General features: G+C 50.3%; 1 protein-coding gene across 5 annotated transcripts in view; it reads right to left on the bottom strand.

Moving 5' to 3' along the window:
- Positions 1-15,139, bottom strand: part of NFIX (nuclear factor I X) — a 98,348-nt gene that overhangs the window by 66,688 nt on the left and 16,521 nt on the right. For 4 of the 5 annotated variants that reach the window (XM_060094019.1, XM_060094021.1, XM_060094024.1 and 1 more), the window contains exon 2: positions 3,329-3,860. In XM_060094019.1, the coding sequence (XP_059950002.1) occupies positions 3,329-3,860 (532 nt within the window). Of the gene's footprint in view, positions 1-3,328; positions 3,861-4,858; positions 4,882-15,139 lie in introns of those variants that run through there. The other variant, XM_060094020.1, reaches the window with a different exon arrangement.

Below are 15,139 nucleotides of genomic sequence, written 5' to 3'. Positions count from 1 at the left end.
AGTTTACCTTCAGACCCCTGCAGAAGCTTTGGAGATAGTCTAGTTGTGCTTCCAGACCAGTTCAGCCATCCTTCCTCACACAAGCATCCTTCCCCCTGGCCCCAGGCTCCCCTCTGTCTCCAGCCACTGCCCTGGGACACCCCCTTTGGATGGAAGGACACCGGCACGAATGTACTACCTCCTCCCCGTGGCAGTGCTCTCTGACCCTGCTCTGCCTCAACATCCCCTCCTAAATGGAACAGACACACAGCGACATTCCTTCCCAGCAGGAAGGCCACCCTCATGAAGGGTGCTAAACACTCTGGGTGGCCTTTTAGGACCGCGTACTCTGGGAGTGGAGCTCCTGACGTCACACACACACACGTCCTTTAGTCCCTCTCAACCATGCCACCTCCTAAAGCTTCATGTGGGACCAAAAAAGCGCCCACAAGGGCCATGGATGACAGATGACGATGGTGCCTGGAGGGGAAGCCATGCCCCCATGCTTACCATCATGTCAAGTTTACTTGTCATCAAACCTGGCACCACCAGCTCAGCCCAGATCAGGTACTTCAGCCCAGTTTGAAAGGAAGGAAAGCATTTCTTTTAGAATCCAACCTACCTCTTGTCTGAGCCCTTGCCAGCCCAGCCCCCAACCCCAGTTTATACTGGAAGGAAGGAACAAGTGGCACCCTACTGAGTATGTCTTTGCGTGGACATGGAGAAGGAATGTCGTGCTATTGGACTGACACTGTTTGGGGGCTCAGCCAGGAGAAGACATTTTCTAGCAAACTGGAGTGGCTTAGAGAGAAAGCAATGCCCACTCCATGCCATCTCGAGGCCACTTACCCAAGGCCCACTGGTAGCCCGTGCCTCACCAAATCACCCCCACTCCTTCAGTAAGGCACTCTTGAATTAAAGCAATTTCAGCAACAAAAATCCTACCTTCACTGAAACTATCTGGAGTCCAGGGACTTGAATTATAGACAAATTATAAGAAAACATCCTCGGTTCTCCACTCAGCTTTTGTCAAGGAACTCAGCTGGGACAGAGATGGCCACGGCTGCATGCAATGGGGCATGAATTTACTCATATTCCTGGGCAAATCATCTCATTATGGCTAGGAGGCAAGCGGGGGCGCCTCCCTTCTCCTGACACCTGCCTGGTCAGTCCAGGACCCAGGTGGCTGGTCAGGAAATGGTCTCCATCACACATACTTCATCCGACCTCAGCCCCATGCTGGCAGCAGTCAAAAATTTGGCCTAAAATAAGAGAAGCCAGGGAAACAGCTCAGCTACAGGGATCCAGCTACAGAGCAAGGTAGGAGGAAGCCGGCTCAAAAGGAAGATGAGTATTAATTTCATCTTAGAGGCCCTAGTTCCAAAATCAGAAGGTGCGGAATCCCCTCTCAGAGGAGCTATCTGACAGACACAAGCTCAAGGCTCCAAGTCTGCCCCAAGCCACTTCCAATACCACCAGGCACACACCCTCCCCACTTTGATTTGCTGAGTAGACAGAGAATCAGGGAATAACTTTTAATTTTTTCTTTTGTCTCTTTTCCAGAAAAAAAAAGGATGAACGAGGAAGAGGACCGGCAGTTGGTCATCCTTCGTGAGTGGGCCATGATAGTCACACAGGGCCAGGCACAGGCCTAGAAAGATCCATGGAGGGAGGGACAACAGGAGTTGGGGGGGTATCCACTGCCTCCAACCAACTACCAAAGCCACCTATCAGAATGAGAGAATGAGCAAGAAGAGAGGCCTCAAATACCACCTTTTCCTCCCCAGAGTTCTCTAACACATAAACTCTCAGTGCTAATCCCAGTCGAGGTTCCACTGCTGATGCAATGCTGAAAGTGCCCCAAAATTTCCTTTCTGGATTAAGTCATACCTCTCCTCCCAACATCCCAAACAGGCAAGGGGGTAACCACAGCAGAAAAGTGAGTTGCTTTTCTTTTTTGTGAATGAACAGGAAGGAAGATACACACACACACACACACACACACACACATATTTGCGGGAAAGAACATTCACTAGAGTTGAAGTTAAGCCACATTCTCTTACATTCGCATGAAGAGAGAAAGAAGGGGGAAAAAAAGGGGGGGGGAATACTGGAATGGTGGAAAGTAAAAAAAAAAACACAGAGAGAGAGAAAGGTTTGGTAGTCCTCTCATTACAAGTTGGTTGGGCATAATGTAAACACACTTCTGCCTTGCTTAATCACAGAGTGCCGCCCGTTTAGGTTTCAAAGGCGGCAGTAAATTGGGCGTAGCTGAGTGGAGGCTAAAAATTAACCAGCCATCTCTGTTTCAATTTGTAAGAAAACAAAAGCGGAAAGAAATTATAAAAAGGGAAAGGGTAGGGGAAAAAAAAAAAGGAACGGAGGAGGAGAACTGAACCACACAACCCAAAATGCAGGGTGAAATTGGAAAAGCAAAGAGGAGAGCTGGAACTACTTGGAACACAAAAGGAAAAGGAGATTTTACAGAGTTTTGATTGTTTGTTTGTTGCTTTAAGACCTTCCACAGCAATGCCCACTCCCTGGCATGCCTATGCTGGGGAGAGCCTCTCTGCCCCCCAGCAGAGGTATGGGGGCTGCCGGCGTCCATCGGGGGTCTCGCCACTTCAGCTGAAAAGCGAAGGGGAAGGGACAGTGAAGGGCAAGAGCGCAAGGAATCTCGTGCTCATTTTCACTCTCTGTGAAATTGAATGACTTTTCTCCTCTCCGTCAGCCAAATCCCAGCCAAAACAGCTCCCGCCTGGGCATCTGGGCCTCAGAAGCTGCCCGCCTCTGCCTTCTTTCCTCTTTTCTATTCATTCTGTCTCATATCCGGGGGTTTTACACGCCCCTCTCTCCACCGAACTGCTGCCCACCCTGCTTGTGCCAAATCTGGCATTTCCCCAGGACTTGAGGGGACGCTGCAGGAAAGCCAGTACCTGCCCCCCAATACTTCTTCTGACTCATTTTAAATCAGAGCAAGAAGTGATTTTTTTGTGTGTGGTAGTGGTATTCATCACAAACTCTCACCATCATGGATAATTCTGGGACATCCTGGCCCCAGTCCTAGGACCTGCAGCGTCTTTTGGGTAAGACGAGTCCTCCAAAGACGGAGATGCATGAAAATCAGTAACACGCCAAATGAGCAAAGGAGGAAGAATGGAGAGAGTGGAGGGAAACAGAAGGGAAAAGGGAACATCAAACGTGCTTCAGGCCTCAGCAGGAGGGATGCACGTTAGGCCCATCGCGTCTATGCATGTATCGTGTGGAAAGAAGAGGTACAATAAACAGAACAAATGCCAGCAAGTAAAATAAAATGGGGTGGGCAAAAGGGGGATTGAGAGCAACCTACCCGGAGTGTGGACAAAGTAAGCCAGATAAAGATCCAGTTCTTTGATTGTGACTCCAATGTGATGTGGCTGTACGCACAGGCCGGGGTTCGAGCACTGGGGCGACTTGTAGAGCCGCTCCCCGTCAGTACTTTCCAGGGGGATCCCCTTAAACAAAATCACCATGACCAGGTCCAGCCGCCACACCTTGTCGGCCTGGCGAAGGCAGTCAATCCGCCGGATCTTGCCCTTCTGGTCGGGGTTGGAGAGCACACAGCAGGGGGGCTTCTTGCCCGTGATGGTCAGCACAAAGTCCTCTCGGAACTCGGGCCGGATGTCTTTGCGCAGCTTGGCCAGCAGCCGGGATGCCCACTTCTGCTTGATCTCGGGCTTCTCGCCCAGCAGCTCGTCCTTCACCGCCCGCTCCTCGTCCTTCGACATCCGCTTCTCGTGCTTCTTGAAGTACTTGCGCTTCCGCGCCTGCAGGTTGAACCAGGTGTAGGAGAAGGCGCGGACGTGAGGCAGCAGCGCCTCGATGAACGGGTGGAACTCATCCTGCAGGCGGCAAGCCGGGAGCATGCGGGGCGAGGGAAGACAGGAGGAGGGGAACACGGGGTGAGGGGGAAAGAGAAAAGGAGAAAAGAAGCGTTAGAAGGGGGGCACAAGAAAAATCGCCTTCTCCTCCTCCGCCCCCCGCACAACAATTTTCTCTTGCGATTGTTCTAGGAAAGTGTGGTCTGGAGCTGCCACCAGCCTAGCCAGCCGCTTGCTCCCATCTCAGCCTCAGCAGCCAGACAGAGACACCCAGAGCCTGAGCACACACCTATTCTCTCTCTCTCTCTCTCTCTCTCTCACTCGCACACACGCGCGCACAGACAACGTTGCCGTCCACACACACACGCTGCTGGTATCCCCGCCAGGCTCTGTCGCGCCCATGACATCTCCATGTTCTATTGCAGCCTCGAACTCGTCTCAGCTCGCCCCAGCACAGTGTCCAGTCTGCACAAATGCCCGTGGACGCACACGCGGGGCATGCGGGGGCCACCTCACGCCCGGACACCGGTAGGTTTTTGGCCACCCCCAAGAAGAGAGAACATGACATCCACGAGCCAGCGAGCGAGGAAACGGATTTGGCTTCCCCCTCCCCAGGCTGTTTTCATTCTCTTTTCTCCTGCTCCGATTGGAACATCCACCCCAGCATTTTAAAAATCAAATCTAAACCCTAAATATGTGATTTCAGCTTTGTTATCGACACCAATACTAATGTTAATCTCAGTAATAAGGAAGAAAACGCTTCTTGTTAACACAAATAAGGTGGTAGTATCAATCAACCACATTAGGGTTAAAAGCTACATGGGGCATCCAGCGCCCCATCCCCACTGACCCCTTCACCCTCCTTCCCACTCAGTCAGGTGACAGAGGGCTGGGCTCTCGGTTTTTGGTTTTTTTTCTTTCTTCTTTTTTTTTTTTTTTTGCTTGTTTGCTTGTTTGAAGTTTAAATAATAATTGATTTCTGTTTACAAAAATAAAACTGGAAAAAATTAAATAATTACCATTGATCTGAAGCACCCGGCAAAGCCCAACGCCCGATTCTGAGCTTCTGGACTCAACAGAGTTGTGAGTTGGGGGCGGGTGGGGGGAGGGGGGAGGGGGAGGAGCAGGGGAGGAAGGTAAATGTTTTAAAGGGGGTTATTATTGGTGTTCTGGGGAATAGGGGCTGGGCTTGGGTGGATTCTCAAACCCTTCCCCCTCCTCCCCCCCACCCATGCTCCACTGCACAGAAGGGGGAAATTAATATTTTTTTTAAAGGAGCAAAAAGAAAGAAAGGTCAGGGATTGCAAGCAGAGAGAGGGAGCGAGTTGGTTACCACACACGCCAGGTAAACAAAAGCCAACAAAAAAATTTTTTTCAGTTTCACCCCCTGTGCATCATCTTCCAGTTTAAAATAAATAAATAAATAAATAAATAAAAGAAAAATATGCAAAATTTAAAAGTCAAAACCTACCTCCCACCCGCCCCCCCAACACACAACACGCCCTACCCGACCCCTGTGCAAAACAAAAACAAAAACAAAAACAAAAACAAAAACCAGGAGGGGGAAAAGCGGCAGCTGAAGAAAAAGGCTTTCGGCTTTGGCAGCGGCACAGGGGTATAAACTTCGAGCTGCCTCCCTCCGCCTCTGAGCCTGATCGCAGGCAAAGGGGGAGCTCGCAGATTCCCGGGGAAGAGGACGAGTTCGGACCGGCTGCAGATCGTCGCTGGCAGAAGCGTGCAAAAGAGGGAGGGAGCAAGGGAGGGAGGGAGGGAAGGAGAGAGAGAGAGAGAGAGAGAGAGGGAGAGAGAGAGAGAGGACGTGGATGGGATGGGGCTGTGTGTGTGTGTGTTGTGTGTGTGTTTGTGTGTGTATGTATGTGCGCTGGTTGGGTTTTGGATTTTTTTTTTTTTTTGCTTCTTTTCTCTCTCTCAAACTCCCTCTCTCTCTCCCCTTTCATGCTCAATCCCCATCCATTTGCTTGTGCCAAAGCCAGTAAAAAAGGGGGGGAGGAAGGGGGGAGGGAGAGAGAGAAGGATCCACCTATTTGGCAATGAGACATCCTCGAGCAGCCAATGGCTGCGTCCAAGGGGAGGAGGGAACCGGGCAAGCCGAGAGGGTGGGGAGAGCCCCCGGCAGTTGGAGACCAAAAACAATTTGCCCAATCGACAAGTTCACGTCTAATGAACAAGCAAAGTCCAGCAGTTATGAATTTTTCATTCCAGGCTCCCACTCGGGTCCATTTGGCAGCGGCCACCCAGCAAATCTTAAGGGGGTGAGGGGGACTAGGGCTGAGGAAGACACAGAATTTTTTTTTTTAAGCCAGAAAAATAAATAAATAAAGGCCTGACTCCGGGCGGGCTGTCGGGCGGGAGGGAGCCCCAGAAGGCCTTGGGGAAAGCAGCTGCGCCTTCTTCTCTGTGTTTTGGTTTCAGTCTCTTTCTCTAAGGCCCGCACACTCTTTTTCTGGTTCTATTTCTTTTTTTGTTTATGGGACGCACAGGGGCGAGTGGAAGTTTTCCTCCCTGGCCATACACACAAGGCTGCCTGCCGTGCTATGAATAGAAAGAGAAGAAGAAAGAGAGCTCGGAAAGTGTCGATGCCAGCAGCACTTCCAGGGCAGGGACCTGGCGCCCAGGGTGTAGCCACCCTTTCCCCCGGTCTGGCTGCTGCTCACAGGAGCACTCCCAGACGAGGGAGGCAGGCCCCCCAGCACCTCACAGCCTCCCTCTCCCCAGCCCCCAGCGAGCTCAGTGCCTCCCTCGGTGGCGGCCCACACCCAGCCACGCACGCTCCATTAGCAGTGAAGAGGGATGCCAACGCAATGCAGCTCCGCTCGAGAAACTGCAACAGTTTATTAAAATAGCCTCCTGTCACAGCACTCCACTGACAAGCACTACACGCAGCCACAAACACAACAGCCAACCTCAGGAGGAAGTGACAAAGGCACGAAGATGGACACGACTTCCAAACACAGAGGCCTGCCTATGCACGACCACAACCACCACCACCACCACCTCCTGAACTCTTACTTCTTTGCTTTCTCCAGCTCTGCCCTCTCCACTTGATCTGTGTTTAGTGTTTCTTGGTTGGAGGAGAGGGAACACTCACCTACCCGTGCCCCGTTCAATTCAGACTAAAGGGCCCAAACCATGTGGAGGAAGTGCAACAGCATGAAATAAGAACCCTAAAGGAAAGGGAGAGAGCTAATAAAGGAAACAAGAAAGCAAAAAAAGAGCTCTATCAGGAAACGTGAGACAACCTTGGGGAAACCGAGTCACCAGGAAGAGCTCCCCAGGGGAACCCCTGCTCTGGACCTTCCACCCAGACAGGAAGGTGAACATGGGGGAGAGAAGCCAGGAGTGTGGAAGCCTCCACTGGGTCCTCTCCGGTAGGGGCTCTTGAGCAGCCATGCTTTAGGCCTTTGAGAAGCAGTAAGGAGGAGACAGTTATTAAAGAAATGGAAGAGCAGAGGAGGACATGAACACACACAGGGACAGACTGATCCTACTCAGAACCCAGTCCCTACAGCTGCCCTCTCCCCAGGCGAGGCTCAGCCCTCAGCTGGCAACAGAAAGGTCACTGCTCACTCACTCTTGCCCCTTTCTTCCCCATCGGAAACCCTGTGCTCGGTGGCCTTTACGCTCAGTGGAAAGGTTCGAGGAAGAGGGCCTGGGGTGTGCCCAAACAAAACATGTGGCCCTGGGCTGGCGCTGGACCCAGACAACAGGAACAGTGCCGCCCAGCACCTGGGACCCCAGTCCAGGCCCTGACTGGCCTGACTGGCCGAGAGAAACAGTTAGAGGTGAGAGAGCAAGAGGCAGGTGTCACTGCAAGACAGGGCTCTTAGGGTGGTGTTCAATAATTAACATCACGTTAATAACCAGCTTGGGTCCAATTAGTCAAAGATATTAGCTGAGTAACATAAGGTACCAAACCCTGTCTCTCTCCACCTTGAGAGAAGCAATGTTACTTTCTAAAGATGAGACGATACAAACAAACAAAAAATAATAAAGATGAGATGGTAGAAACTACAAGTGAATTTATATTTGGCATGGGGGTGTGTGTTTTTCTGGTATTTTGATTCATACTAAATATTAGACACCAAACAGAAAACGGCCAATGTGAGCCTCCTAGAGAATTCTAACATGCTCCATCTCACAGACCACCATGCCGGGTGCTAAACATGGGTCGATTCTGAATCCGGTGGTGCAACTGGGTAGGTGGCAAGGGAGATGGTGGATGGAAGGATCCACTTGTAAGTTAGGGAAACAGGACAAGATCCATGATTCACTCCTGGATGAAGGGAGAGGTCAAAGGTCGATGCAGTGGTGGAGAGACTGCACATAAAAGTGGCCCAGGAGGACTAATGGAGTGTCTCAATGGAGCCGCAGGGACCCACTGCACCCCCTCAATTCTCCCTTAACAGGAAGAGCAACAGGCACTTCCCAGGGGAGGTACAGGGAAGGAGAACAATCATCAATTGTCCTTCACCTGCCAGTGGCCTGTAACCTTGAAGGTGGGCTGAGAGGATTCCCAGGCAGCACTCTCCCCTCACCCTGCTCCCACAGAGGCATCTGGCTCTCAGGGGGGAGGCCTTCCTGGGTGAGCAGCCAGGGTATTTCTAATGACTGGGTCTCTCTCCCTCCTGTGGGGCACACAGAGAAGAATCGCTCAGGTTCCAATAGAAACACTTGGCGAACCCAACCCCTACAGCCCCCTCCTCCTGAATGCCACTGATGGCGGCTTTCGGTCCTGGACACGCCCCTCAGAAACCCCAGACAAAAGGGGACTGTCCCCCTTTTGTTAAGAGAGTAGAGGCTCCTGTTGGAAGATTACCTGTCCCAGTCTCGGTCTTGGCTGGGAGCTCAGATACCCTGCACCCTGCACCCCGATCAGAGCCAAGGCAAAAAAAAAAAAAAACCTCTGAGGATTCAAGGCTTCTCCAGGGCTGAGCCACCTGAAAATGTAAGGGCTCAGGGGATGGAGGGAGCAAGGGGACAGGCAAGCCTTGGAGGAGAAGGAGAGGGGAGGGGAGAAAGGGAAGGAGAGAAAAAACAGGGGTAAGGAAGCCAGTGATGCTGGTGACAGTAGCGAGCAAAAAAGAAAATTAAAGACAACAAAGAGGAAAAATTAAGGAAAAGCAGGGAAATTTGAGGGGAAAGGTATTTTCCCTCATTTAACAGAAAAATCCCAGAAGCCAGAGATTAGACTTTTAAAATTCACATGGGCTTGTAGTTTGTGGAGAGGAATTATTCTGCCTTTGTGAGAGAAAGGCCTCTCTCATTACTGTCACGTATATAGAATTTGATTTTTTTTAAAACAACAACAGTTTTCACTGAAACATTTCTGAAATGCCCATGCTGGTTTCAGCCATCACTAGGAAAAATGTGCCTCCAAAAGAAAAAGAATGAGCAGGCCGTAGGAAGAAGAGGAATAGGGGAAGGGAGAAAGAGAGAAAGAAGCCCAATCCTGAGAGAGAAAGACAAGCTGGGCCCAAAACTGCAAAGAGAGAGAAGGACAGAGATGGAGGGAAAGAAGACGCAGCTGAAAAGGAAAAATGAGCAAGGAGAAAAGATAAGGACTCTAGGACAGGGGGAAGAAGAAGAAGAATGAGAAGAAGCAGAAGGGAAAGAAAAGAAAAGAAAAACTAGCTAAAGTGACTGCTTCTAGCTTGAGAAAGTTAAATGTGTCATTTTCCAAAAATCCACAAAAGAAATGAGGCCTTCTGGATTATTTAAGGGAAAACAGGGAAATGTGTACAGAATCTCACTCATATACACAGTATTCAAAAATCTTCAAGGAAACAAAATAATTTTCCCAGCCTGAGACAGGTTTTGCAACTGGCCTATACCTGCCAATAGTGAAACATCTAGAAGCACAAGAAGTTATATCTTTAAAAACAGGGCCACTATTTGGAGGTCACTTTATCTTTAAAAAAAAAAATCCTATTTGTCCACATCCTGCTTGCTTTAAGGCTCAGATTTATTCTTTCAGACCCTGGACACATGCTAGTTTTATATATGTCCGTGTTAATTTTGGATAACTATACACAGTGCAAATAACTGACAAAACCTACACAGGAATTACCAGATATGTCAGGATCCATTTTACTACTGCATATCTGCAGCCTGGGTGAAAAAAGATGCAGGAAATTTTAAAAGGCCACAAATAGAGCCCTGATTAGCCTGTCCAATTCCTGGGATTTTATAATTCAGCGTTGGCCTGAACCGAAAAGAAGCCAACTTCGTATCCCTGAGATCTTCCATCTTGTCCCACAGAAGAAGGGATACAAGGAAGCAGTGGCCCGACTCCCGGACAGAAATGGAAAGAGAACCGTAGGCAGCAAAAGGAAGGGGCCGGCTGCTTATCTGAGAGGTAGGTGGGGCCTCCCCTCTCTGGGGGGGCAGGCAGGAAGGGGCTCTGCAGCCAGAGTAAAATCATCCAAGAGTCTGGAACCGCCAAGCATGGAAACCAGAATATGCACATTGCGAGGAGGCTCGGAGAATTTGGACAAAGCGGGTTTTTGGCTGACTTGGGCCTGTTTTACTCTGCCCAGGAATGGCGGACCGGACGGGGGTTTTCTAGCATCCTCAGCTTGCTGAATGGATTTGCCCTGCACCCCTTGCTGGGTCTAGGATGAGGCCTGCCTCAGAACCAGGCTGCACACTCCTATAAACCAACACCCACCCCTTCCCTTCCTTTTCTCCTCCTGACTACAAACCGGGAGCGGTGGCCTGGGATCGGGCCAACAGGCAGCCTCATTCTGGCTCCAAACACTACCCTGCTCCAGGCACATCTCCCCTCTCCCTCCTGGCACTGAATAAAATCGCGCAGGAATAGAGGTATTGGGGAAGACGATCTATTCTCTCTAGTGCAACTGGAAATTGTTTACTTTCATCCTCTACAGAGTATGGGAAACAAAACCCTAGTCTTTAATTCACTATTTTGCTTGAAACTTTCTTGTGTCACCAAATAGAAGTAAAAGCCAGCCGGGAAGGTCAGAGCCCAGTCGTCCATTCAGGGAGCTATGTGAGGATGGTACCCTCCGAAGATCAGAATGAACCAACGCACAGGACAGATGACAGCCAAGGGCTTCAAGGAGCAAGGGCAGTGCGAAGCCTGAGCCTCACCCACCAAGTCGTCTGGAAAGTGTCACTCCATGGTGGTCAAGGGCCTGGAAGAAGGAAGAACCCCACAAGCCAACTTCACAACTTCCTCCAAAGAAAAACTGACAAAACGCATGGTAAGGGGAGACTAGCAGGTGAAGATGAGGTCTGTGCCCAGTGCGTTGAGAAAATATCTGGAGGGCAAGAGAGGAGGTCAGAGCAAACAACAAAATGTTGAAAACTCGCCCGAGGCCCCGGCTGCCAACTACTGACCCCAGAAAATGCTTGGGGATCCTCCAGGGAAATGGTCCTCTCCCCTCTCCCCACCACTCGCCCTGCACTTTGGAGACAATTCCTGTGGCCTTCCCAAGTCCTCTTCATGAGCTCCAAGAGTTCCGTCAGGATGTTTTGACACCCCCTTGCTTTGCCAGGTCTAGTCCCCCTGCCACAGAAGAGAAGGGCCAGGGCAAGAGGAGAGTTTCTCTGAGCTCCGGGTGCCCTCTGCCCGGTCTGCACTCCCCTAGACCCAGAGAGAACCTCTTTCTTGCAGTTGCTGTGGCAACAGGCAGTGCCCAGAGCCTGGGGCAGAGAGCGGGTGGCCAGGATGGGAAGAGCCCGAGGTTTTCACTGCTCAAGGGCTCAGGGGAGCTGGATGGGCCCTGTCCAAGCAAGCGGCTTCCCCCAAATGTACAGTTTTGGGAGTTGGAAGGAAGACATTTTTCAATCCCTCAAAATGTATTGTTCTCCCCAACTATTTTATTATCAGGATCATTGCCAAGGAAACCCGAGAATCCTTATTCCCCTGGTGTCTAGCCCCTTCAGAGGCTGGCACCAGGGTGCCCAGAGCTTAGGACCATGCCCATCCCTCGGCCACAATCCGTCCCTCACTGGCTCCCTTTCTTTCTTACCCTCTCTCCCCCTCTGTGTCCTCCAGCTCCAACACAAACTGTTTGCATGGGAAGTCTCCCTCTATGACCCGATTCAGCACACACAAGAGAAAACTGTGGGCGACAGACCCAACGTCCTAACGAACTTGAGTTAATTAATGCTAAGGAAGAAAAGAGGCGCCCTCGCTCTGTTGAATCACGGTTCACTAGCCCTTTCAGTTTGCTGTGGGTGGAGGAAAAAAAAAAAGAGGCTTTTTGGTTCAAATATTTTTGGGGGGCGAAGGGAAAACAAAAACACCGCAGAAGGGCCGTGGAGGGCGAAGCTGTCAGTACCTGCCCAAAGGAGCAGAGGCAAGAGCGGCCAAGCGTTCTCCCTCAAGCTTCTGGCCTGAATGGTGCTGGAAAGGCCAAGAAGGGAAAAGAAAAGGAAGGGGATTATCAACTGATTGCGGGCCTGTTCAAATAAATCGCTCCAAAAAATTATACTGTCAGACTGTAAGATACATACATACACATACACATTTTTTTAAAGCCCAAACCCAACAATTTGATTTCGTCAGAGCCGTGAAAATGTTTTAACAGTGCAGAAAACCAAAGTATGAATGGCACAAGTACAAAAAATTTAAGTGTGCAGAAAAAAAGAAGAGGTGGTAATGGGGAGGGGGAGAACAGCTGCAATTTTGCTTTCCAGATGTTGACAGCAAAATGTAATTGGCATGTAACTTCTTCCTTACCAATTTCTATCCTTTGGTCCTGAGATGTTAAAATCCTACAGCTAAACCTAAGTCTGCAGGTGGTTTCCAGGCACTCCGCACATGTGGAGGAAGGAAGCCTCATGGGCCACAGGCCTGAGAAGTTTTTTATCAGCCCACTAATTTTTACAAGCCCTCCCACCATTCCTTAGTGGAGAGGCCTGAGCAAAGCAGGCTGGAGAACTTTCTTATTTAAATAATAATAATCATCATTATTATTTTGTAACCCTCGGCCTTTACTTTTGAGGCTGTGCCTTCCTTTTTAAAAAATAAACTTTTTAACTGAAGTGTGGCGCATAGAAAGAAAGCACACAGTTCTGTCTTCCACTCGATACATTTTCACAAAGTGAACACACCTGTGTACCTCCACCCAGATTAAGAAATGGAACATTTTCAGCACCGCTCAAGGGGCCTTGAGTTTTTCAACTAGAGTTCTCATAATTCATATGCCTTAGAAATAGCTCCTGCCCACAACAGCAGCCTCAAATTTGAGCACCTATGTATACACGCACGTTACAGAGCCAAGTGCACTACTCATGTGACCACAAAAATTCATAGTGAAAAGAAGCCCCTTGAATCCTCACTGCTGCAGACGGGTTTCTGCGCCTCTGTCTGTCTGTCCGTTTCTCTCTGTGCTTGCCCAACTCTGATTCCATCAACAGGGCAACCAACTATGCAGCGGGGTTAGTGGACAAGCAGGGCAAGTGTGGGAGACAAACTGGGCCCACCGAGCTGAAAGCTGACTGACGGGAGTAAGCAGGCAGGGACTGGGGGGCCCTGATATTAGGGGGTCGTGAGGGAAAAGTGGCTCTGCAGAGGCAGGGGTTCCTGAAGGGTGAATGAGCACGCATCAGGACAGGCTCCCTTCGTCCCTGTCCAAAAGAGCCTTGCAGGGAGAGGAAGGGAGTAGCAGTGGCAGAAGGGGGCCTAGAGAGTGAGGGGGTCCTGGGGTGGAGCTGCCGCGGGAAGGGAAGGGAGGCCCAACTCTGCTGCATCTGCCTCCCTCTTTCCCTGGCTCCAGCCCCAGCTGGCTCCCCCCTCACTTTCACTCGCACTAAATTTACTTTAAAATTTTAAAATTAAATTTTAAAAAAAGCAGGAAAGAGAAAGCACTGAAGGCAAAATACCTCCCACAATATCTTTCCAAGGGGAAAAAAAGTTTCTGCTTATGTAAAAAAAAAAAAAAAAAAGAATGCAAGGGATCGCTGAAAAGTCTAAGCACCGAATAACAAGGTAAATAAAACAGGAACCCATTTAATTAAAAACACCTGAAGCAAGTAAATAACTCCCTTTGCAATGCGAAGCCACTGCACAGCCACTGGTGCCTGGGGCACAAGCCCCTACCCCCAATTTCTTGCCCTCTTTCCCCTTGCTTTTCTCACGGGAGCTGCGTCTTCCCCAAGCACCACCAAAGCCTCTTTTCCTTTCAAGCCCGTCCACCCTACACCTGGGGGAATGACCAGGACAGTGGGTCAGCCTCCCACCAGCCTGAAGCAAACCTCTGCAGCCCTGATGAAATGTTTCTTCTTCTATTCCTACATCTCCCTAGGCTGTGCCCACCACTGGCCCTGGACCCTGTTCTCCTGCCCCAAATCTAGGCCCTGTGGGTAGTGGCACCATCCTGGGGCTGGATGCCAGCCCCAGACCAAGTAGACAGCTCTCTTCCCTACCAAGGCCACGGGGCTGCCAAGGCAGGCTCTCGAGGACCGAATTTTCTCTTCCTATTGTATATGAGGCTGGGAAGAAAGAACTGTTCAGCTTAATTTAAAATATGACAAGGGATCTGAGCTCTCTGAGGCTTCGATCTTTAGAAATACTGGATTACTTGATCCTTTTTTGCGGGGGGGGGTGCAGGGTAGGCGGCAAGACTGTGCCTCTGAGACCCCACACCCGCCAGCCACCGGGTTTGACTCTCCCACCAGCCGGCCGCCAGGGAAACGCGCCCTCGGCTGGCACGGGGGTACCAGAGCCCGGCTCCTTTCTTCCTTTCTTTCTTTTTTAAATCGCTCTAGCGAAAACCAGGCAGTGGGTCAGGGCCCAGAGGCAGGGGAGGGAAGAGGAGAGGGTTGTCTCTGAAAGAGGGGGGAAAAAAGGAAAGCGAGCCTCCAACTCCGGGAGAAGAACGGCCGCCGCGGCAAGTTTCCCGGCTGGTGCCAGTTTGGGGATTTGCGAATCAAACCGGAGCGGAGGGAAGGCGATTGAGAAATAAAGCCCGCATTAAAACTAACCAGCTTTGCCTAAAAGTGCGCTTTCCACCCTTAAATAAGACAATACCGAGGGGAGAGGAGAGACGAATTATTTCTCACTCTTTAATTATTCCAATGCTTAGCATTATTAAAAAAAACCACACACACATTAGCCAATGATATATTCTAACCCTCAACAAAGCTGGTATTTTTCTCTGATTACAGACTTTGCGGTGGCAAACCCGGGCTCCGACGACAGAGGCAGTGCAGAAGCGCGCTCCTAAATGAGACACAATTTTATTAAAATCATAATAATTCCTCGTATTTCTATAGCGCCTTTTCACGGGCAGAGATCCCAGGTGCCCCAT

This window comes from Mesoplodon densirostris, chromosome 3 (assembly GCF_025265405.1).
Source record: "Mesoplodon densirostris isolate mMesDen1 chromosome 3, mMesDen1 primary haplotype, whole genome shotgun sequence".
NCBI classification, from domain to species: Eukaryota; Metazoa; Chordata; class Mammalia; order Artiodactyla; family Ziphiidae; genus Mesoplodon; species Mesoplodon densirostris.
This window is presented reverse-complemented; position numbering and strand designations above follow the sequence as displayed.